This window comes from Callorhinus ursinus, unplaced genomic scaffold (genome assembly GCF_003265705.2).
Source record: "Callorhinus ursinus isolate GAN/ISIS: 27379988/994484 unplaced genomic scaffold, GSC_fseal_2.0 scaffold8, whole genome shotgun sequence".
In the NCBI taxonomy this organism is placed as follows: Eukaryota; Metazoa; Chordata; class Mammalia; order Carnivora; family Otariidae; genus Callorhinus; species Callorhinus ursinus.
The window spans coordinates 62,875,845-62,900,055 of NW_027397070.1; the positions used below are offsets into that span (position 1 = coordinate 62,875,845).

Sequence of the window (24,211 nt, forward strand, 5' to 3'; positions counted from 1 at the left end):
TTTTGATTTTAATCATTACTTCTTTTCTCATCTGCCTCATAGGAACCAGCTGGCAAGCATTTATATTTTGTTTCTTTCTTCTCTAACCTTTAATATTATGTGACTTAGTTGGTGCCTTCTACTGTGCAGTGTGTTCACAATGAACAGTATCACAGAATGGTGTGAGGCAGTTGGAGAAGAACTCATTATCCTCATTTTTATCAATACTTAACCTGAGGTTCAGTGGGCTGAAGTGATTTGCCGTAGAGAACACTGTCAATATCCAGGTATTCTGGTTCTTGATGGGGTACTCTTTTTTTTTTTTTAACTTAAATATGGTGTTCAAGGAACTTGCTGGTTGTTAGAGATACTTTTAAGAGAGAAAATATGATTTCGGAGTGATATACAGTACAGATATGTCAGTCATTGTCCTGCTACAGAATTTATCCCACATGGTTCAAATGGAGAGACATTCCTGGAGATTCTGTCTATAGAGTTATGGGGAAGGTTAAGGGAGCAGTAAGTGTTGGTGAGGCACCTAGACGCCAGTAACAGCTCAGTAGGAAGCCATTATACCCCCAGGGCTGAAGGAACCAGGGAAAGAGTTCCTGGAGCCCATTGAGAGCTGAAATATTAAGGAAGGGCTGGCTGGAGGAGTGATGGAGAGACTGCCAAGAATGTAGCATCAAAGCAGGCAGGAGGTGGGACATATACTTCCACCTTTCTCTTCTTCAACTGCAGGGCTTCTGCTGGTGCCTCCCATTGACTCTACCCAGCTGGAAGCCAACTAGCAAGAAAGCCAGGAGAGACTCTATCCTTGGCATCCTTGGGCATAGAGCAGGGCAGAGGAGGGCAGTGAGGGACTTGAATTAGGCAATTGGACAATAACCAGTTCCATAGGTTTGACATATATTGTTTACCCATGGTAGTTTAATAATTATAATATCCAGATGCCGTTCTTCTTTAACCAGTCACATTAAACAGATTTTGTGCTTATGAATCTAAAACTGATCTTGTAATATTTTATTTTTGTAAGGTCTCATTTTTCAGGTTATGGTTTTTAGGTAGTTTAGTTTAATTGGAAATGTGGATGGGATGAACAATATAATGTCAAAGACAGCTGCCTTTATTCTTCAGTGTGCTGATGTTTCATTCACCTGACAATTAGTCACAAAGTTCGGATGATTTTATTTTATTTATTTATTTATTTAGACATGAGCCCTAATGTCAGTGATTTTATTTCTTATTTTTGTGTTTTGAGAAGATCGAAACTATTTGGAAGTACTAATGCTACTCACTAAGGAAGGAAATCAGTGTGACAGCTGGAAATACCTTCCATGAGACCCAGATATTTTATCTAGCCATTTTGGCTTCTGTGAGTTCACTTATGTGTGTTGATGTTCTTTCTTCTAGGTGAGTGTTGCCTCTGATCCTGGCCGGCGAGTTCAGCACAATATGCTGAGTCCATTTCATAGTCCTTTCCAGAGTCCATTTCGGAGTCCTATGCGTAGTCCATTTCGTAGCCCTTTCAAGAATTTTGGACACCCAGGAGGAAGGACTATTGACTTTGATTGTGAAGATGATGAAATGAATCTAAATTGTTTCATCCTCATGTTTGATCTTCTCCTGAAGCAGGTAGCTGAAGCATGAGCTTTCTTTAGTTCTGAGGTGAAGAATAAGGGAAAGCATTGTATAGTGATTCTTGCTATGTGGTGGACATCTTCATACTCATGAAATGATGCAGCATCACTCAAGACATTTTGCAAACTCCTTTCAGGATTCCCTAAAGAGTCTGAAAAATACTGTATGAATATCTGCAATGATGTTGACATATGAGAATGGATGTGAATTTTAGAAACACTCTAGCATCATTAGAATTGATTCTGTTGAACAAATTTGGTGAGCTAACTGAGTAATGCTATTGTTGGGAAGAGCAAGGTACAGCTCTATAGTGATGGGCTGATTTAAATATATTCCATGAATTGATTTTTTTAAGGTAGTGTCAGAAGAGAAATATAAAAGTCTTTGATCAGGAGAACATTTCTTAACTTTTTATTCTGAAATAATTTCAGACTTGTGGATAAGTTGCAAGATATGTACAAAGAATTCCCAAATACTCCTCCCTTAGATTGTCCAGATAATAACACTTATCATATTTCTTTCTCTCTCTATCTGTATATGTATCTATGAATTATAGAATTTTAAAAATAAACATGAGGGTAAGTTGCAAATATGATGCCCCTTTGTCCTTAAACACTTCAGAATGTATTCCCTGAAAAATAAGGACATTCTCTTATATGACCAAGGACAAAACCAGGAAATCAATCAAAATCAGGAAATTAATATTGTTGTAATACTATTACCTATTGTCTGACCCACAGAAATTAATCACTTTTTAAATTGACATAATAATTATATTTTTATAGTATAGTATAGTATATAGTATATAGTATACATCTATATAGTATAGGATTGTATAGTATAGTATAGTATAGTATAGATCTAGGACACAATCTAGCATCACTCGTTGCAAATATTTGTCCTGTCTCATTAGTCTTCTTTAATCCAGAGCAGTTCTTCAGGCTTTGTTCATCTTTCATGTTCTTGACGTTTTTGAAGAATGCAGTCCAATTATTTTGTAGAATGTCTCTCAATTTGAGTTTGTCATATGTTACGGATCTATTTGGGTTAAGCATTTTTTGTCAGTAACGCCCCTGATGTGATGTTATATCCTTTTCAGTGCATCATATCGGGAGGCACATGACATGATAATGTTGCCTTATTGGTGATGATAACTTGGTTAAGGTGATTTCTACTAGATTTCTCTACTCTAAAATCACTATTTCCCCCTTTGTAATTAATAAGTAACTGGCAGGCTGAGATTTCCTATTCTCGTTAGACTTTTACCTACTAGTTTTAGCATCCACGGCTGATTCATGCCTGGATCAATTATTGTGATGATGGTTATCAAATGATAATTTCCTAATTCCATTATCTTTTAATTTATTAGCTGGTATTCTACTGAAGGAACAGTTTCCCTTCTCTCCCGTCTCTATATTTATTTGTTTATCTTCTTGTACCTGCATGTACTGATGAATTCCTATTTTATTCAGTGAGTTAAAATCTATTACTATGATTATTTTTATTCTGATGCTCATATTTGTCCCATATTTGACCAGTGGGAGTCCCTTCAGGCTGGCTTCTGTGTTCTTTTGATATAATCTGTGTCATTTTTTGAACACTTCCTTAATTTCTGGCATGACAAGATGTTCCAGAATCATTTTATATTTTCCTAGCCCCAACCTTGAAATCAGCCATTTCTCCAAGGAGCCCTGGTTCCTCTTAGAGGATAATGGATAATGGTATTTAGAAACCAAGATCAGGACACTGGGTGAGGAATAGCATTTTTTAAATGTGTAAAAATCTCACAAAGTGATAAGTTTATAACAAACAACTCTCTTTTAAATGTCCTATGTGATTTTAAATATAATTCCCATTGTTTGTCTTGTGTTTATATTCTTTAAAAAAAATCTGTGGAAAATAATAAATATTCATGGTCTATAATCCTTATTATCTTTAAATAACTTAATATTGTTGTCAGATAGTAAAATTATCCCCAATTAGAATACCAATGGAATATTGGAAAAAGGACCAAATTCCTTCTTCTTTTCTTTTCTCTCTCTCTCTCTCTCTCTCTCTCTTTTTTTTTTTTTTTTTGGCCTTCATTTTGATGTCTTTCAGATGGAGTTACAAGATGATGGGATCACGATGGGTTTAGAGCACAGCTTATCAAAGGACATTATTTCCATTATAAACAATGTCTTCCAAGCCCCCTGGGGGGGCTCCCACACCTGCCAGAAGGACGAAAAAGCAATTGAGTGTAACTTATGCCAATCTAGTATTCTCTGCTATCAGCTTGCTTGTGAACTCCTGGAGAGACTGGCTCCTAAAGAAGAAAGCCGGCTGGTGGTAAGAAGTCAAAGAAATGAGATGACCCATATCTGATAGTGATAATGACTGTAGTACCTGGTATAATGGGGTCTTCCTCCAGTATCACTGTATGCTCCATGCTGGGTTATATGTGAGACTGTTAGAAAGTTTTCCTGTTCCTTCTACCAGCTAATGCTCCTAGAAAGGAATATGAGCTGGAGCTACATTATACAGAATTCTTGAGTCTTGAGTTAGGGTTGTGGCACATCCATTCATATAATTTTCATAAATATAAAGCATTGATGGTATTCTTTCTTTTAAATGCCTTTTTATTTTTTAAATTAACATATAATGTATTATTTGTTTCATGGGTACAGGTCTGTGATTCATCAGTCTTATGCAATTCACAGTGCTCACCATAGTACATACCCTTCCCAATGTCCATCACCCAGCCTCCCCATCCCTCCCATCCCCCTCCACTCCAGCAACACTCAGTTTGTATCCTGAGATTAAAAGTCTGTTACGGTTTGTCTCCCTGTCTGGTTTTGTCTTGTTTCATTTTTCCTTCCCTTCCCCTATAATCCTCTGTCTTATTTCTCAAATTCCTCATATCAGTGAGATCATATGATATTTGTCTTTCTCTGATTGACTTATTTCACCTAGCATAATACTCTCTAGTTCCATCCACGTCGTTGCAAATGGCAAGATTTCATTTTTTTGATGGCTCCATTGGATATATGTACCACATCTTCTTTATCCATTCATCTGTTGATGGACATCTAGGCTCTTTCCATAGTTTGACTATTGCGGACATTGCTGCTATAAACATTGGGGTGCATGTGCCATTGATGGTATTCTTGAAATAACTTTTATTACAAAGTTCAGATAGCAGTGAATACTATAAAATATACATATCAAATATCAAGTAAGTAGATTGGATACAGATATTAAGAATTTCTAGGTAACTCCAGTTTGTAAAACCCATTGACTTCATCAACAACAAGTAAAGGCTTCATTTTATTTTCTGCTTTCCAAGAAAATGGTTTCAGTAGGGATCAACTACTATATACCACATATTAGCTGCTCCATACATAGTCATTCCCTTTTTAGCCAGTTTTCATTTAAGACACATAACACATATCACCAAAAGCCCTCATGCCATCAAAGGGAGGTGAATCTGAATTATTTGGGCCAGTGTTTGCTATCTTCTCTATTTCTTCCTTTCCTCTAATGTTTATCTAAGTAGAAAGTGACTTTTTTTTTTCAAGATTTTGTTTATTTGAGAGAGGGAGTATGAGTAGGGGGAGAAGGGCAGAGGGAGAGGGAGAAACAGAATCCTGCAGAGCCCGACGCAGGGCTCAATCCCAGGACCTGGAGATCATGACCTGAGCCAAAGTTAGCTGCTTACCCGACTGAACCACCCAGGCACCCCATAAGTAGAAAGTGACTTCTGAAAAAAATTTTTTTGAGGTATAACATACATGCAGTAAAGTGTTTCCTCAGTTTTTAAATACCTTTCTGCCTACTAAACTCGCTTGTCCTATATATTGCAAGGTAACCTCCCTGGACTGTGGTCTTTCAGCGTTGGGTAACTTCACTACAAAACAGTCATAGTCCTAGATGATGTAAAAACAAATTAAAATCAAGATGCTTAGAGTCTAATCAGGGAGATGTTTAAGTAAATGAAAAACTTAACGTGATGAGTGTGATGGGAGAGATCTGGGCAAGGGAGCAATGAGGGCAGAATAGGGACTGCAGATCCAGCTTGGAGGTATGATGGGAAGGAGAGAGCTCCTGGGCTCATATTTGAAGGAATGGAGTTAATGAAATGAAGGCGGAGGGGAGAATAACTTTGGAGACCCAGAAAACTCTCTGTGTAAGTGATCCAGGGGAAAGCAGGGAATGATACGCTCAGGAAACTGGAAGCAGTTGAATGTTGCTAGCGCAGTGAGCAGGATGTGAAGACAGTGAAACCTGGGTCAAGCAAGACAGACTCCATCTTATTTTCCCATTCATTAAGGGCTCTGTCTGCCAGACTCAGAAGTTTGGGTTTTGTCTCAGTGAATGGGGAATCCTGAAGAATTTAATCAGGGTGGTGATGCAATTTGATGAATTGGAGAAAAGAGGATTTGGAAGATTTGGACCCTGGGGACAGGCATCTAGTCAAGAAGGCTAATAGGTCACTCAGGGAGGAAGTGGGGAAGTCTGAATTAAAGCAATGGTGGTGGGGATCAGAGAAGGGGCAGGCCTGGCGGATTTTTAGGCAAGACGGTCAGCTGTGGTTGGTGTTTAGCTGGCGTTGAGGTATGGAAAAGTAGGGGGCAAACCCATGTTTCCTGGCTTGGGAGCTGATAACATTGCCATTTATAGAAGAGCATTACAGTAGTAGAAGTGATTTTTTTGGTAGGAGTGGGTATGATGCAGGCACAGTCAGACATAGCGGGTTGAGATGCCTTTTAGATATCCAGGTGGGGGTTGTCATGCCCCATCAGCTATGTGGATCTGGTCTTTTGGAGGAAGGTCAGAAGTAGATAAAAGTTTGGAACTGCCAGCATATTGTGCTGGGATGTGTGGAATGAGAAGAGAAATGCTCGCTAGCCATGGCTAGTATTCAGGGAAGGACCAGCTCTTAAGAAGGAAAACAGGGAACCTGAAGACTTAGAAATGAATTGAGAAGAGGCCAGAGACACAGGGGAAAAACCGAGGGAGAGCAAGAATTCCAAAACCAAGGGAGGAGGCAGTTTAGAAAAGGAAGGAATAGCTGATCATGTCAGGAGAAGAGAGGAAAAATATAAGACCAAAATGTGCCCAGGGGAATCCTGGGATGGAGCGTCCTCTGTGCCATTGGGGATGAGAGTAACCATGGATTCCAGTAGCGTGTGGCTTAAGAACAGAATCAGCTGAGGATGTGGCTGCGCCAAGTACAGACTTCTATTTCAGGGAGGGCATGAGAGGGTGAAAAGGATGGAGGCAGATGCTCTGATCCCTGCCCTGTCCCCGGGCTTTCTGTATTGTGTCCGTTTTCCCAGCACCATCCCGGGAAACACGGGGAAGCATAAGTATAGAGAAACTGAGCCATCAAAACAATCTCCCGTGTGCATGATGCTTTGGACACTTGTCATGGGCTAAAAATAACACATTTGGAAATGAAGCTGAAGGATTCTGTTTTCCTCTCCCAAAGGTTTTATGGGAGGGATGCTCATCAATAAAAGAGGGCTATGCCGTAGAACACTCCAAAATTCCGGGTGGTCTCCACTGTGTGGGTCAGCCCTCTTTGCTCTTCAGTTCTTTTCCTGGGACAGGCTGGGGACAGGATGGGCGACACCAGTCCCTGCCACCTGGGAGGATGATTCTAGCCCTGTGGGTTATCAAAGAGTCGGTACACAGCAGGGAACTCTTTATCATAGCGAATTTCATGAAACTCACTTTAGAATTTGATTTAGTGCCTTGCTCATGAGTGACCTAGGGACAGAGTCCGGCTTTGCAAAACTGTGAAGTTGGCAGAGATATTCTTCAGGGCCCTCGCATCCTCCATGCTAAGCGCTGGTTTTCTTGTGGGTGTCCCTCTGGCACTCCATCAATCTTGAGCTGGCTGTCAAATAATTCTTGAAAAAAACGTGTACTGGCTAAAGTGTTAGCTAAAAGAGTATGGGTTTTAGAAGAGGATATTTGAAGTGGTACTCGAAGGAAAGAAAAAGGCTGGAATTGGAGCTTAACTGGAGATGGATATTTTAAATGGCAGCCATAACCAGTGCTTCCCAATTTCACCTATTTCTGAGGCTGGTTTTATACATATGTATTATATCTGACATGCACTGTCTATAAATGCATCATGTTTAGTATAGTCACGTGGTGCAGCCCATCTCCAGAACTTTGTCATCTTGCAAAACTGAAATTCTATACCCACTAAACAAGAGCCTCCTGGTTCCCCCCTCTCCTGAGCTGCTGGACAGCTCCATTCTACTTTCTGCATCTTTGAATTTGACTACGGTAGTGACCTCATATATCTGGAATCATGCAATAATTGTCCTTTTTATGACTGGCTTGTTTCACTTAGCACCGTGTTCTAAAGGTTCACTCACATAGCAGGTGTCAAAGACTTCCTTCCTTTGTGAGGCTGACTAATGTTTTACTGCATGTATATAACACATTTTGTCTCTCTGTTCATGTGTCGATGGACACTTGGCTTGCCATACCTAGCTCTCTTTAACGCATATGTTATAGCGATTTCTTGCTCCTAAAAATTTGATGTCTCCAGGACTACCAGTGTGTGTATCCTAAGATATTGCTGTGAATCCCGTATTATTCCCTGCCAGTTAAGTACTGTTACTGAACAAAATGTGCACGGATTGGAATCACTTGGTGAGTGGGACATGATCACAGGGAAAGTGGGCCTAGGACGATTTAATGTTTTTGAGATTTTTCCATATTTATTTCAAGGGAATGAAATTGTTTTAGTAACAGCTGATCCAAAGTCCCTTTAATTATGGAAGTGAGCTCACATTTCTTCTGAGGCAGGTGTCTTTGTCCTTCGGGGCTCAGCACAGGGCTGGGACACAGCAGGCACTCAATGGATCTTTGTGGAACTAAGCAAAACCATTCTTTACATCCCCAGCGGGCTGCTCACCTGGCTGCTTGTTCTCTTCGTTTCAGGAGCCCACAGACAGCCTTGAGGATAGTCTCCTTTCTTCCAGACCAGAGTTTATTATAGGCCCTGAAGGTGAGGAGGAGGAGAATCCAGCAACCAAGCATGGGGAGAACCCAGGCGATTGCACCGAGCCCACGGAACATGCTGGTAGGTGAACTCTGGCATACCCCAGTTAGCACAGTTCTGATGTTCAGAACCCTGCTTTTTTTAGATTACTGTCGACTTAGGCAAGTTTAGGCTTGGCTTCTCTAGTGGAGACTGGTGCAAATGAACCATTTCCTCTCAGACCATGAAGTGAACAGATCCAGGATGTGTTTCTAGTAGAGCAAAGGTCACTGAGCTGCTTTCTAGGCAGCAGGTGCTTCTTATCAACATAACCCACCATGTGAGCAGTACCTTCCTACTTATGGTGTAGCAGGTTATCGTGGAGAAGCAGCTATGAACCAAGGCTGGACGACTGAGTGGAGGGTGCTTTCACTCTCAACAGCCACTGAGGGCATTTGGCCACGGCAGAGTGTTTTGGGATAGAGCCGATGGAACTTGAGCTCATGCAGCTTCTGTGGCCCAGGGGCTTGATCAGGACTCTGGACCGGCTCACAGTGTATAGCTGCACAGTTTGTGCTCCAAGGCTGGTTGGCTTTGCACAGAGCTAGAGGAAGGATGGCCTCTTTCTAGTTTGCTTGCAGGCTATGTGCGAGCTAACTGGGGACTGCAGAATGGTAGGCAGGCTTGGAATCATTCACAGTCTGAAGGAGTTTGGGGAATTTGACGTGTGACCCCATGTGCCTTTGGGAAAGCTTGATTTCCAGATCTGCACTGTGGCACTTTGGGAATTTGTACAGGACCTGGAGTAAATATGACTCATTTTTCATCTTCCTGCTTCCACGACCCTGAACCAGGTGGCCCACCCCCAGAACCAAATTTTGGGAATCATGGGCTTTCTGTCATTCCTTCAGGGAACAGCAAACATTGTTAAGTGACTTTTGTGTGAGGTCCATTATAGCCCTGGGGGTGTCTTATTCAGACCAAGGTCTGAATAAGACATTAGTCTCATTAGTATGGAATGCTTGGTCGGAACTAACTGCTTCTGCGTGAATTGTACACATGATCCGCTGAGTATGAATATCTCGGATCACTCTGTTTAGAACCACGAGAACCTAGAAATTGAAAGAACACCTAAGATGACCTACTTCATTGGTTCTCAGCATGTCCTTGGAGTTGTACGCACTCTATGTTGTTTCCTTTGGACCTTCCTTGTTTGGAGTGGCAAATGGTGGGGAGACAGGGGCAAGTCCTAATGAGCAGCCCAGGCTACCCACCCTGCTTTACCCCGAGTGTGCTGACCTGCTCTATTTCATACGTTGGTGTTCTACGTGAGTTTCTTTAAGCAAAATCGTCCATAGGAAAAAACTTGGAAACCTGCTGATCTAATTCAGCCTTCTCACTTTGCAGATGAGGAAAATACATCCCAGGTGGTGTGAAACATGCCCGTGGTCATACAGCTTGTAGTCCTCATTCCTAATTTATGCTTTAGGCTTACGTGCGGCCCTGATGGAGCATCAGGATCATCTGAGGAGTTGAAACACAGAATGAATGAGCACCACCCACCACCCCCAATTCTGGGTACATCTGGGGCAGAGATCTGGGAGTTAGAAATCCAGATATCAAACAACCAGTTAGTGGCAGGATTGAGACTAGAACCCGGGTGTCCTGAGATCCGGGCCTGAGGCTTCTTTCTGTCAGGCATTAATGCCTAAAGGAAGCAAGGATGTCACTTAGGATCCAATAACCTGTACTCTTTATATACAAATATATCTTTTAAACCTAAGATGCACATAGATCACTTAACTACCACTTTTATTTATTTATTTGATTCTTTTTTTATTATGTTATGTTAATCACCATACATTACATCATTAGTTTTAGATGTAGTGCTCTATGATTCACTGTTTGCGTATAACACCCAGTGCTCCATGCAGTACGTGCCCTCCTTAATACCCATCACCAGGCTAACCCATCCCCCCACGCCCCTCCCCTCTAGAACCCTCAGTTTGTTTCTCAGAGTCCATAGTCTCTCATGGTTCGTCTCCCCCTCCGATTTCCCCCCTTTCATTTTTCCCTTCCTGCTATCTTCTTCTTCTTTTATTTATTGATAACATTTTATATGAACAATGGTTAAAATTAAGCAATTTCTTATTATGAATGACTCTTTTTCTTGCTTAAACATTTGCCCTGTTCGTCTCCCTCAAACACTTCTTCGGGCTCCTGTCACAGCCTCTGGTCTACTTTCCTGCTTTTATTCCCCACTGTCTTGCAGGTCACAGTTATAAATTGTCTCCTCAGGGAAGCCTCCCTTAATTTTCCTCCAAGACCAGCCCTCCCTGCTGCTCTGAGCCCAGTCCAGCTTCTGTTCTGTGGGCCTTCAGGCCGTGGTCTTGAACTCCTCTGTCAGAGCAAACATGTTCAATCGACACGTGTTCTGTGATTCCTCCTTCCTTTCAGACTATTTCCTGTTTCTGCATTTTGTGGCCTGGTACCTATTTCTTGATAGCTGTCAGATATATCCTCCACTAAAAATACTTTTAAAACTCTCACACTAGAAAAAATAGATTCGAGGGTTGGTAACAAGTGTTTAAAATAAATGAAAGCGGAAGATCACCAATGAACTGTTTAGTATATACACCAGGAGAGTTTGACTCCCATTGTCTCTGGCTCCAGGGATTGCCAAAACTTAGAACGGTGATTTGAAAACGTTTTACACTAGTGTCTACATCTGGCTAACTTGTGAATTCTTTTCTCTAGCGTGCCTCAGGTACCATATACTGCCATCCCACATGTAGAGGCAAAGGTATTAGAGAGACTCACAAGAAGATTAAAACCGAGTAATTGTTCTGATTTGAATATGCCTAACTTCTTTCAGACTCATTGGCATGAGTCCATGGGGTAAATTTCTCCTTAGGTGCTAATACAACTTGAATATCTCTCCTTAAAACCTTCTTCCCTCCCTTTCAGTAAGGAAGGCGTACCTAGCTGGGCACCAGGCCAGGTGGCAGCAGAACTCACTGCCCTTGGGAGCATAGGGTTTGCTTCAGGGAGCCAAGGACATCTGAATATATATGGTGGGCTACATGAAATTTGAGAGCCCTGAATCTAGAAGGTTTCCTGCATGGGTATCATAGAAGGGATATATGCCACCTTGGAGAGCAAATAAAAACATTACACAAAATGCCTTTTATTTTATTTTTTAATTTTTTTATTGTTATGTTAATCACCATACATTACATCATTAGTTTTTAATATAGTGTTCCATGATTCATTGTTTGTGCATAATACCCAGTGCTCCATGCAGAACGTGCCCTCTTTAATACCCATCACCATGCTAACCCATCCCTCCACCCCCCTCCCCTCTAGAACCCTCAGTTTGTTTTTCAGAGTCCATCATCTCTCATGGTTCGTCTCTCCCTCTGATTTCCCCCCTTCATTCTTCCCCTCCTGCTATCTTCTTTTTTTTTTCTTAACATATATTACATTATTTGTTTCAGAGGTACAGATCTGTGACTCAACAGTCTTGCACAATTCACAGCGCTCACCATAGCACATACCCTCCCCAATGTCTATCACCCAGCCACCCCCTCCCTCCCACCCCCCACCACTCCAGCAAACCTCAGTTTGTTTCCTGAGATTAAGAATTCCTCATATCAGTGAGGTCATATGATACATGTCTTTCTCTGATTGACTTATTTCACTCAGCATAACACCCTCCAGTTCTATCCACGTCGCTGCAAATGGCAAGATCTCATTTTTTTGATGGCTGCATAATATTCCATTGTGTATATATACCACATCTTCTTTATCCATTCATCCATCGATGGACAACTTGGCTCTTTCCACAGTTTGGCTATTGTGGACATTGCTGCTATAAACATTGGGGTGCATGTACCCCTTCGGAGCCCTACATTTGTGTCTTTGTGGTAAATACCCAGTAGTGCAATTGCTGGATCGTATGGTAGCTCTATTTTCAACTTTTTGAGGAACCTCCATACTGTTTTCCAGAGTGGTTGCACCAGCTTGCATTCCCACCAACAGTGTAGGAGGGTTCCCCTTTCTCCACATCCTCGTCAACATCTTTCATTTCCTGACTTGTTTATTTTAGCCATTCTGACTGGTGTGAGGTGGTATCTCACTGAGGTTTTGATTTGGATTTCCCCGATGCCGAGCGATGTGGAGCAATTTTTCATGTGTCTGTTGGCCATTTGGATGTCTTCTTTGGAAAAATGTCTGCTCATGTCTTCTGCCCATTTCTTGATTGGATTATTCTTTGGGTGTTGAGTTTGATAAGTTCTTTATAGATTTTGGATACTAGTCCTTTATCTGATATGTCATTTGCAAATATTTTCTCCCATTCTGTTGGTTGTCTTTTGGTTTTGTGGACTGTTTCTTTTGCTGTGCAAAAGCTTTTTATCTTGATGAAATCCCAATAGTTCATTTTTGCCCTTGCTTCCCTTGCCTTTGGCGATGTTTCTAGGAAGAAGTTGCTGCGGCTGGGGTCGAAGAGGTTGCTGCCTGTGTTCTCCTTTAGGATTTTGATGGACCCCTGTCTCACATCTAGGTCTTTCAACCATTTGGAGTCTATTTTTGTGTGTGGTGTAAGGAAATGGTCCAGTTTCATTTTTCTGCATGTGGCTGTCCAATTTTCCCAACACCATTTGTTGAAGAGACTGTCTTTTTTCCATTGGATATTCTTTCCTGCTTTGTCAAAGATTAGTTGATCATAGAGTTGAGGGTCTATTTCTGGGCTCTCTATTCTGTTCCATTGATCTATGTGTCTGCTTTTGTGCCAGTACCATACTGTCTTGATGATGACTGCTTTGTAATAGAGCTGGAAGTCCGGAATTGTGATGCTGCCCGCTTTGCTTTTCTTTTTCAACATTCCTCTCTCTATTCGGGGTCTCTTCTGGTTCCATACAAATTTTAGGATTATTTGTTCCATTTCTTTGAAAAAAGTGGATGGTATTTTGATGGGGATTGCTTTGAATGTGTAGATTGCTCTAGGTAGCATTGACATCTTCACAATATTTGTTCTTCCAATCCATGAGCATGGAACGTTTTTCCATTTCTTTGTGTCTTCCTCAATTTCTTTCATGAGTATTTTACAGTTTTCTGAGTACAGATTCTTTGCCTCTTTGGTTAGACTTATTCCTAGGTATCTTATGGTTTTGGGTGCAATTGTAAATGGGATCGACTCCTTAATTTCTCTCTCTCCTATCTTGTTGTTGGTGTATAGGAATGCCACTGATTTCTGTGCATTGATTTTATATCCTGCCACTTTACTGAATTCCTGTATGAGTTCTAGCAGTTTTGGGTTGGAGTCTTTTGGATTTTCCACATAAAATATCATATCATCTGCAAAGAGTGAGAGTTTGACTTCCTCCTTGCCGATTTGGATGCCTTTGATTTCTTTTTGTTGTCTGATTGCTGTGGCTAGGACTTCTGATACTGTGTTGAATAGCAGTGGTGATACTGGACATCCCTGCTGCGTCCCTGACCTTAAGGGGGTTAGCTCTCAGTTTTTCCCCATTGAGAATGATATTTGCTGTAGGTTTTTCATAGATGGCTTTTATGATATTGAGGTAGGTACCCTCTATCCCTATACTCTGAAGAGTTTTGATCAAGAAAGGATGCTGTACTTTGTCAAATGCTTTTTCTGCATCTGTTGAGAGGATCATATGATTCTTGTTCTTTCTTTTGTTAATATATTGTATCATGTTGATTGATTTGCGGATGTTGAACCAACCTTGCAGCCCAGGGATAAATCCCACTTGGTCATGGTGAATAATCCTTTTAATGTACTGTTGGATCCTATTGGCTAGTATTTTGGTGAGAATTTTTGCATCCATGTTCATCAAGGATATTGGTCTGTAATTCTCCTTTTTGTTGGGGTCTTTGTCTGGTTTGGGGATCAAGGTAGTGGTGGCCTCATAAAATGAGTTTGGAAGTTTTCCTTCCATTTCTATTTTTTGGAACAGTTTCAGGAGAATAGGTATTAATTCTTCTTTAAATGTTTGGTAGAATTCCCCTGGGAAGCCATCTGGCCCTGGGCTTTTGTTTCTTGGGAGATTTTTGATGACTGCCTCAATTTCCTTAGTGTTATAGGTCTGTTCAGGTTTTCTATTTCTTCCTGGTTCAATTTTGATAGTTGATACATCTCTAGGAATGCATCCATTTCTTCCAGGTTATCTAATTTGCTGGCATAGAGTTGCTCATAATATGTTCTTATAATTGTTTGTATTTCTTTGGTGTTGGTTTTGATCTCTCCTCTTTCATTCATGATTGTGTTGATTTGGGTCATTTCTCTTTTCTTTTTGATCAGTCTGGCCAGGGGTTTATCAATCTTGTTAATTCTTTCAAAGAACCAGCTCCTAGTTTCGTTGATCTGTTCTACTGTTCTTTTGGTTTCTATTTCATTGATTTCTGCTCTGATCTTTATTATTTCTCTTCTCCTGCTGGGTTTAGGCTTTATTTGCTGTTTTTTTCTCCAGCTCCTTTAGGTGTAGGGTTAGGTTGTGTATTTGAGACCTTTCTTGTTTCTTGAGAAAGGCTTGTATTGCTATATACTTTCCTCTCAGGACTGCCTTTGCTGTATCCCAAAGATTTTGAACAGTTGTGTTTTCATTTTCATTGGTTTCCATGAATTTTTTTAATTCTCCTTTAATTTCCTGGTTGACCCATTCATTCTTTAGTAGGATGCTCTTTAGCCTCCATGTATTTGAGTTCTTTCTGACTTTCCTCTTGTGATTGAGTTCTAGTTTCAAAGCATTGTGGTCTGAAAATATGCAGGGAATGATCCCAATCTTTTGGTACCGGTTGAGACCTGATTTGTGACCTAGGATGTGATCAATTCTGGAGAATGTTCCATGGGCACTAGAGAAGAATGTGTATTCCGTTGCTTTGGGATGGAATGTTCTGAATATGTCTGTAAAGTCCATTTGGTCCAGTGTGTCATTTAAAGTCTTTATTTCCTTGTTGATCTTTTCTTAGATGATCCGTCCAAATCAGTCAGGGGGGTGTTAAAGTCCCCCACTATTATTGTATTATTGTCAGTGTGTTTCTTTGCTTTTGTTATTAATTGCCTTATATAATTGGCTGCTCCCATGTTCGGGGCATAGATATTTACAATTGTTAGATCTTCTTGTTGGATAGACCCTTAAAGTAGGATATAGTGTCCTTCCTCATCTCTTATTACAGTCTTTGTTTTAAAATCTAATTTGTCTGACATAAGGATTGCCACCCCAGCTTTCTTTTGGTGTCCGTTAGCATGGTAAATGGTTTTCCACCCCTTCACTTTCAATGTGGAGGTGTCTTTGGGTCTAAAATGAGTCTCTTGCAGACAGCATATTGATGGGTCTTGTTTTTTAATCCAATCTGATAGCGTGTGTCTTTTGATTGGGGCATTTAGCCCATTTACATTCAGCGTAACTATTGAAAGATTTGAATTTAGTGCCATTTTATTGCCTGTAAGGTGACTGTTACTGTATATTGTCTGTATTCCTTTCTGGTCCATGCTGCTTTTAGGCTCTCTCTTTGCTTAGAGGACCCCTTTCAATATTTCTTGGAGGGCTGGTTTCGTGTTTGCAAATTCCTTTCGTTTTTGTTTGTTCTGGAAGCTTTTTATCTCTCCTTCTCTTTTCAATGACAGCCTAGCTGGATATAGTATTCTTGGCTGCGTATTTTTCTCGTTTAGTGCTCTGAATATATCATGCCAGTCCTTCCTGGCCTGCCAGGTCTCTGTGGATAGGTCTGTTGCCAGTCTAATGTTTCTACCATTTTAGGTTACAGATCTCTTCTCCCGAACTGCTTTCGGGATTTTCTCTTTGTCTCTGAGACTCGTAAGTTTTACTATTAGATGTTGGGGTGTTGACCTAATTTTATTGATTCTGAGAGGGGTTCTCTGTGCCTCCTGGGTTTTGATGCCTGTTTCCTTCCCCACATTAGGGAAGTTCTCTGCTATAATTTGCTCCAGTATACCTTCTGCGCCTCTCTCTTTCTTTTTCTTCTGGGATCCCAATTATTCTAATGTTGTTTCGTCTTATCGTATCACTTATCTCTCGAATTCTGCCCTCGTGATCCTGTAGTTGTTTATCTCTCTTTTTCTCAGCTTCTTTATTTTCCATCATTTGGTCTTCTCTATCGCTGATTCTCTCTTCTGCCTCATTTATCCTAGTAGTTAGTGCCCCCATTTTTGATTGCACCTCATTAATAGCCTTTTTGATTTCGACTTGGTTAAATTTTTGTTCTTTTATTTCTCCAGAAAGCATTTCTCTAATAACTTCCCTGCTTTTTTCAAGCCCAGCTAGTATCTTTAAAGTCATGATTCTGAACTCTAGGTCCTACATCGCACTAATGTCCGTATTGAGTAGGTCCCTGGCAGAGGGTACTACCTCTTGTTCTTTTTGTTGAGGTGATTTTTTTCGTCTTGTCATTTTGTCCAGAGGAGAATTGATGAATGAGAGAACAAAATGCTAACAGGTTAACAACGTCCCCAGAAAATATACTCTAATCAAATCAGAAAAGCCTGAAACCAGGGGGAAAAAAAGGAAAGAAAGAGAAAAAAAAAAAGAAAAAGATAAAAACAAACAAAAACAGAACAAAACAAAACAAAACAAAACAGAATATGATCAGATATGACCAGGCTGGTGCATCAGTGCCACACACTAGATTTTGGGTGTATTTTAGTCTGTTAGAAGGAAGTGCCTCCTAAAATTTTAAAGAAAGAAAGACTTATATATGTGCAAAATAAGGGTTGATACAATGAAGGGTTGGAATATGACTGTAAAGATGAAAATTATAAAAAATTTTTAAAAAGGAATTGATAAGATGTTTGAAAAAAGAAAGAAGAGGGTTAAAAAAAGGAAAGAAAGAAAGAGAGAAAAAAAGGGAGGAGAGAATGTGATCAGGCAGGAGACTAGAACAAGGCCATACACTAGAGATTTAGGGTATATTTTGATATGTTAGAAGAAACTGTATCTCAAAATTTTAAAGAGAGAACAACATATATATATCTGCCAAAAATAAGGGTAACTACTCTGAAGGGATAGAATATGACTCTAAAAATGAAAAATAAAAAATGTTTTTTTAAAAAAGGGATTGATAAGATGGTTGAAAAAGGGAAAAAGAAAAATTAAAAAAAGTTAAAAAAACTAACTTTGAAAGACTAATGAATCATGACACATGATGCATTAGTCACATGAATTAGACACATGAATTCTTTTTTTTTTAAAAGATTTTATTTATTTATTTGAGAGAGAGAGAATGAGAGATAGAAAGCACGAGAGGGAAGAGGGTCAGAGGGAGAAGCAGACTCCCTGCTGAGCAGGAAGCCCGATGTGGGACTCAGTCCCGGGACTCCAGGATCATGACCTGAGCCGAAAGCAGTCGCTTAACCAACTGAGCCACCCAGGCGCCCAGACACATGAATTCTATGTGCAGTATTCCCCTAGCGCTGGAGTTCTGCCCGTTCTCATTGATCGGTAAACTTGGTCTTGGCGGGCTGTTAGTGCTGATCTTCTGGGGGAGGGGCCTGTTGCCGTGGTTCCCAAATGTCTTTGCCGGACGCGGAAGTGTCCCGCCCTTGCCTGTCCGGGCTAAACAATCTGCTCGGGTTTGCTCTCAGGAGCTTTTGTTCTGTGCACGCTCTCCGTGCAGCTTTGGAGGACGAGAGTGAAAATGGCGGCCTCCCAATCTCTGTCCCGGAGGAGCCGAGAACTCGGGGCCCCGCTCCTCAGTGCGCCCCCAGAGAAAAGCAGTCACTCCCGTGTCCCCGGTCTCCGGCCGCACTCCGTGGTCACCCGGCCTGTGACCCAGCGTTTCTATCTCTGGCACCTGACCCCATGTGGAGTCTCCAAACCCAGCAGATCCCTGCGGTGCGCTCCTGCGCCGCTCCTCCCGGGGGAGGAAGGGGGGTCTCCCCGGATCTGCCGCTTGTTGGGTCCCTGCTGGAGGAGCAGTGGCCCGACTGTGCCACGGATAACAGTTTATGGCAATCCTGAGCTGAGAGCGTGCCCCTTGGCTCCGTCTCTGCAGCCGGCTTCCCTGCTCCGATACCTGGGAGCTCTGCCACACTCAGGCACCCCCGGTCTTTCTGTGACCCCAAGAGTCCTGAGACCACACTGTCCCGCGAGGGTTCCACCCCCCGCTTAGCCACTGGAGCGACGTCCCTCAGCAGGGCCGACTTCTCAAAGTTGTGATTTTGTGCTCCGCGGCTCTATCACTTGCCAGAAGTGGCCGACAGAGGCCCCGTCCCCCGCCGTCTATCCTCCTGAATATCCCCTTGGATTCACTTCTCCGCACGTCCTACCTTCCAGAAAGTGGTCGCTTTTCTGTTCAGAGAGTTGTTGCTATTCTTCTCTTCGATCTCCTGTTGAGTTTGTAGGTGTTCAGAATGGTTTGATCCCTATCCAGCTGAATTCCTGAGACCAGACGAAATCCAGGTCTTCTACTCCTCTGCCATCTTGCTCCGCCCCCCGCACAAAATGCCTTTTAATATATCATATATTTATTTTCAGTCCTCTTGGTTTTATGGTCTTGATCAGGTCATGAGTGGTGGGAAAAAGGAGGAGCTATGCTAACCTTCATGTAATTATTTCTTCCCAGCAATAAAGAATGACACTGAGAGAAAGTTTTGCTACCAACAGCTTCCAGTAACTTTGAGACTAATATACACCATTTTCCAGGTATATTTTTTGAGATATTTAAATGTTTGATGTGTTAGCATTGCTATATTAGATAACTCAGTAGTAACCATGTGGTTCTTTGTGTAGGAAATGGCGAAGTTTGAAGAGCCAGACATTCTTTTTAATATGCTCAATTGCCTGAAGATTCTCTGTCTACATGGAGAGTGTTTATACATTGCTAGAAAAGACCATCCTCAATTTTTAGCTTACATTCAGGATCATATGTTGATTGCAAGGTATGTCTTCCTAGCAGCTTTTTGTTGCTGTTGTTGTTGTTGTTTATATTTTAGGCTTTAGCTGTGAAAATCAAAGTTAGGACAAGATTTACCAACTAATTTGGGCCATTTCTCTTAGCCAGGACAGCCTAATCGCCTATGGGAATAACTTTTATTTCTTTTACTGAGTCTAATGTTTAAGTATGTCAACATGAGGAATAGTAATTTTCTTTGCTAGACACTGGAGAAATAGAAAAAGCAAAAATAAGGATTATTTGGTCATCAGTTGTTGGGTGGCTTAAGAGTATAGTGTCCCCTAGGAAAATGTCAACAGGTACTAAGTCATTATTTACATAGTATCATCTAGTACAATATTAATACGAAAGACTTGCTCAATTTCTTACTTGAAATAAAACTGCTAATAGACATCAAAAAATCTCTCCACATTTTTGTCTGATAAAGTATTTTTAGAGACTGCTGAAGTATTTTGAGAAAAATAGTAAAATATCGCCCTGGATATATATAGAGTTTTTCTTCCTGAGAAGACAATGACTTAAAATAGCTGTTAGAGTCTTCCTAGAAGTAAGCCAGAAAAATATTATCCTCGTTTAACTGTAAGAGAATGAGGTGATGAGAAGAAAGAAGAGGTTGGCTTAGGTTAACTTGGTGACAAAACCAACTTGAGGCTCTATCTGTCTTTGCACTCATTTTGTTCCTTTGTTCATTCATTCATTCAACAGACATTATTGGGGGTTTGCTATAAATGTTATTATTCTAGGCACTTTGGGAATTTGCAATCTAGTTTGGAAGGGGGTGAATGCTATTTATACAGAAGGTGACCACATAATTTATTCTTCACATTGTTAACTTTTGAGAGTGAAGAAGGGGTGATCTTCATAATAACCTTAAACAATTAGTATAATGTAGACCAAGATCTTGGATAAACTAAGATACTTGGTCACCCTGTGTATACGTGAGTCACTGTCAGTCTGAGGGATGTGTGATGGATGACTGTTTTGTATAGTTCGGAGGTGGGAGAGGTCATTTCTGGAGGACTAGAGAAGGTCTCAGGAGCGGATACCATTTGGACGGGCATTGAGAGGATGATAAAATTTTAACAGGTGGACATTTGAGATGGGCAGGACATTTTGTTGAAAGTGAGAATGTCAAGAGTAAAGATGGCAGAGTTGGGGGGACAAGAAGTAAGTAGGGCATACTTAGGTGATATCAAGATTTTATTTTTTGCCACATGGGATGATCTTAGGGGAGTAATGGAAAATGTAGCTGGAGAAGTAGGTTGGGGCCCAAGTGTAAAGGGCCTCAAAGATAGGGACTTCTCTTAATGATGTTTGGAGACCTATGGAAGATCTTGTAACAATAAACAGGGTCAAAGTTGTACTTTAATAGCATGAGTAAGGAGAAAGAGAGACCCTTAGGGACCACCCACATTTAAGGGAGCACAAAGAACATGTTGCAAGGGCTTTGGGAATGTCAAGGTGTAACACAGAAGTTTCTTCTGAAAAGTTTATTAGAAAAGTAAGGGAGAGATCAGATATTTAGAGGGGAAAAGGAGTGGATGTCAAGGATTTTTAGGATAAAGATCTGAAAATATTTATGGTCAGTGCAAGGGATCAGAGGAAGGGGAGTAGCTGGTAGAGCCAGGTCCTGGAAGGCAAGACTGTGTGATCAGGAACAAAGGGTGGGTGGAAGAGAGGAGGGATGCTCTTTTCTTTGAAAGGAGATACATTTTGGGGAAAAGAGAAATTAAGTGTCAAGGGGAACTCATTACTGAACCTTAAGAGTAGTGTGTCCTGATGTCTTTTCCTGAGAGGTAGGAGGATAGAGATTAGGTTGGGAGCTCAAGGAACATGGAAAAAAGTATGGGATAAGCTCATGGAGGAAAGCAGTAGGGTGTTGACAAGAAGTAATTGAAGAATGGCCAGCTTCAGCATCAAGCTGAACTTAGCTAGTACCAGTTTGTGGTGGACCAAGTTAGTAGGAATTAGTAGGACCAAGTTGGTTCCGGGGTCTGGGAGTGGAGGGGCAATGTGGGTTTATTCAGGAGTAGGGATTTGTGATTTGATTATGGTGGAAGTCAGGGGGATGAGAAATTTTGGAGTGAGGAAATGGTTGACTCTGAGATCCAGTCTAAGATGGGAGGCAAATGAAATCAGAAGAGGATTGATGTTTGGGAGAAGAGTATGAAAAGGAGGGAAAAGAAGTCTTAGTCACGATTGGGAATATTTTGGATGGGGACACTGTTCAACCCAGTACAGAAGCATAGAATGGGAAAAGTGGGAGTCTCCAGAAGTTTCCTCATGATAAAATGGGAATTCTACAGGTGGAACGGGAGGAGCTGGTGGAAGGGTAGACCTAGCTGACCTGGATGTGGGGCAGAGTAGGACTGATCTGAACAGATGGGTGACCAAGTCCAGGCAAAAACCATGAAGGAGTAGGCTTGGGAGTTAGGCAGAAGCTCTGTTCATTCCATGAGAGTGGGACTACTAAGTAGGCCAACTTTTGTTGTTAAAACAGCCCCTACAGGGGGCGCCAGGGTGGCCTAGTTGGTTGAGTGTCCGACTCTTGATTTCGGCTCAGGTCATGATCTCAGGGTCTTGAGATCGAGCCCCGAGTCTGGCTCCTCACTGAGCATAGAGCCTGCTTGACATTCTCTCTCTCTGTTCCTCTGCCCTTCCCCCCACTCTCGAAACAAACGAACAAAATAACAAACAAACGCAGTCTCTACAGGACAGTTACCCAGGCCAAAGGGATTACTGGTGCTGTGGGATCTCTGGCTCAGCCTTTGGGCTACATAGCCCAGGTTCTTCCTCAAAGTACCACTCTGACACAAAAGCCATGATGAACAATGTAGAGATCTGTGGAAAAGGACACTATCTTCCTGATTTCTTCCTGATTTCAAACAACGCTGCTGTAGAGCAACAGGAAAGCCATAGGGGACTGGGGAGATCCAGGCTTTTTTGTCACCGGGGCGGTTTTCTAGCAGTGCTGCATATGGTTTCCTTCCTTCAATTACCTTGATCAGCCTGGGTTTTGTGTTCACTCTTATGATAAGGAAGGGGAGGACCTTGACTGACAGCCCTGCTAGTTGGTGGAGAGGCTGTTCTTAATAGAAACAGAGTTGTTCTTTGCTAGAATAAAGAGGAAAGGCTGCTGGGCAGGCAAAGCTCTCAGATATTCACTAAAAGAAAAATTGAAAAAAAATCACCCTTCACCCCACCATCTTAACAGAACTAATATCAATTTTGTATATCTTTAAGTCATTGCTCATTTATATATGGGAATTTCTAATATATAATTTTTATTTTTATGTTAAAATGTAGTATTAAGTATTGTTTTTCTGTGCTGTTACATAAAAGTAATTTCTTTAAAAAAAATGAAGAGAACAGATGTAGGAAAGTTTTATCAGAGGTTTATAGGCTTGTGGATGACTAATTTCACCAAAAGCATCCTTACCAGCTGCCTGTTAACTACATTTCCCATAAACTGAGGTAATTGTGTTTGTTTTCTAGAAAGGTTATCTTAACTGTAACCACTTTGCTTATTGCTCTCTCAGCCTGTGGAGAGTCGTCAAATCCGAGTTCTCCCAACTATCTTCATTGGCGGTTCCTCTGCTTCTCCATGCTTTGTCACTTCCTCATGGTGCTGACATCTTCTGGACAATCATAAATGGCAATTTCAACAGCAAAGACTGGAAGATGAGGTTTGAAGCAGGTACCTCTGTATTAGCTTAAAAATTCTCTGGGGGGGGCGGGGTCACAAGGTAAACCAGATGTCCAGCCATGATGTCTCTTGTTGACCTTCCTTTCTTTTTAAATTTTCTTTTAAAGATTTTATTTATGTATTTATTTATTCATTTAGAGGGAGAGAAGGAGAGCATGCATGCAAGTGGGGAGACACAGGGAGGAAGAGAGAGAATCTCAAGCAGACTCTTCCCTGAGCACAGAGCCTGATGCAGGGCTTGATCTCATGACCCTGAGATCATGACCTGAGCCAAAATCAAGAGTTGGACCCTCAACCAACTGAGCCACCCAGGTGGCCCTCCTCCTTTCTTTTTAAAGAGTACTGCCTTCCTTGATGGTGTTCTTTAGTGATTCTGCTTAACTGAGCTTCCTTTATAATAACATTGTGCTGAGTGGTCCTCAGCACAGGTCCTGACCCTGTTCAGGTTTGCCTAGGATAGTCCTAGTTTATGCCTGTTGTCCAGGTGTATTTATTAATTGTCCTCTTGTTTACTCTCAAATGGATTCTGGCTTGAATGATAAATTATACAGTCAACATGATACATGATATTATGTAGTCAATATAATATATAATATGACATGATACACTAGGTTACTTGTATCAAAGTAACTGGGAATGTTCCTTAAACAGGCAGATGGTTGGGCCCCATTCCTAGACCTACTGAATTAGAATCTTAGGGGGTAGGGTCAGGAATGCACGTTTTTAACAAGGTCTCCAGGTAATTCAGTGAAGTTTGAGGATCTCTGCTGTTAGCCCCTTTCCACTGAAGTATCAGGGTTGAAGTGTGGGGCAGTGATTGGTATGATTTCCTGGTGCTGAGAATGGCAAGTTCTCAGAGGAATATGGTAAGGAAGGAACTTGGACATGTTCTCTTAGCCTCACATTGGCTGCCTTCACTGTCACCCCAGTCTGCTAGGACTCCCATTCTTGGGAGCAGCAAGCAGGGC

General features: G+C 41.4%; 1 protein-coding gene across 13 annotated transcripts in view; it reads left to right on the forward strand.

Annotated features, from left to right (window-relative positions):
• Nucleotides 1–24,211, forward strand: part of UNC79 (unc-79 homolog, NALCN channel complex subunit) — a 246,213-nt gene that overhangs the window by 118,342 nt on the left and 103,660 nt on the right. For all 13 annotated transcript variants that reach the window (XM_073895820.1, XM_073895813.1, XM_073895819.1 and 10 more), the window contains 6 exons: nt 1,393–1,614; nt 3,721–3,948; nt 8,563–8,704; nt 19,208–19,287; nt 19,375–19,523; nt 23,077–23,234. In XM_073895820.1, coding sequence (XP_073751921.1) covers nt 1,393–1,614; nt 3,721–3,948; nt 8,563–8,704; nt 19,208–19,287; nt 19,375–19,523; nt 23,077–23,234 — 979 coding nt within the window. The remainder of the gene's footprint in view (nt 1–1,392; nt 1,615–3,720; nt 3,949–8,562; nt 8,705–19,207; nt 19,288–19,374; nt 19,524–23,076; nt 23,235–24,211) is intronic.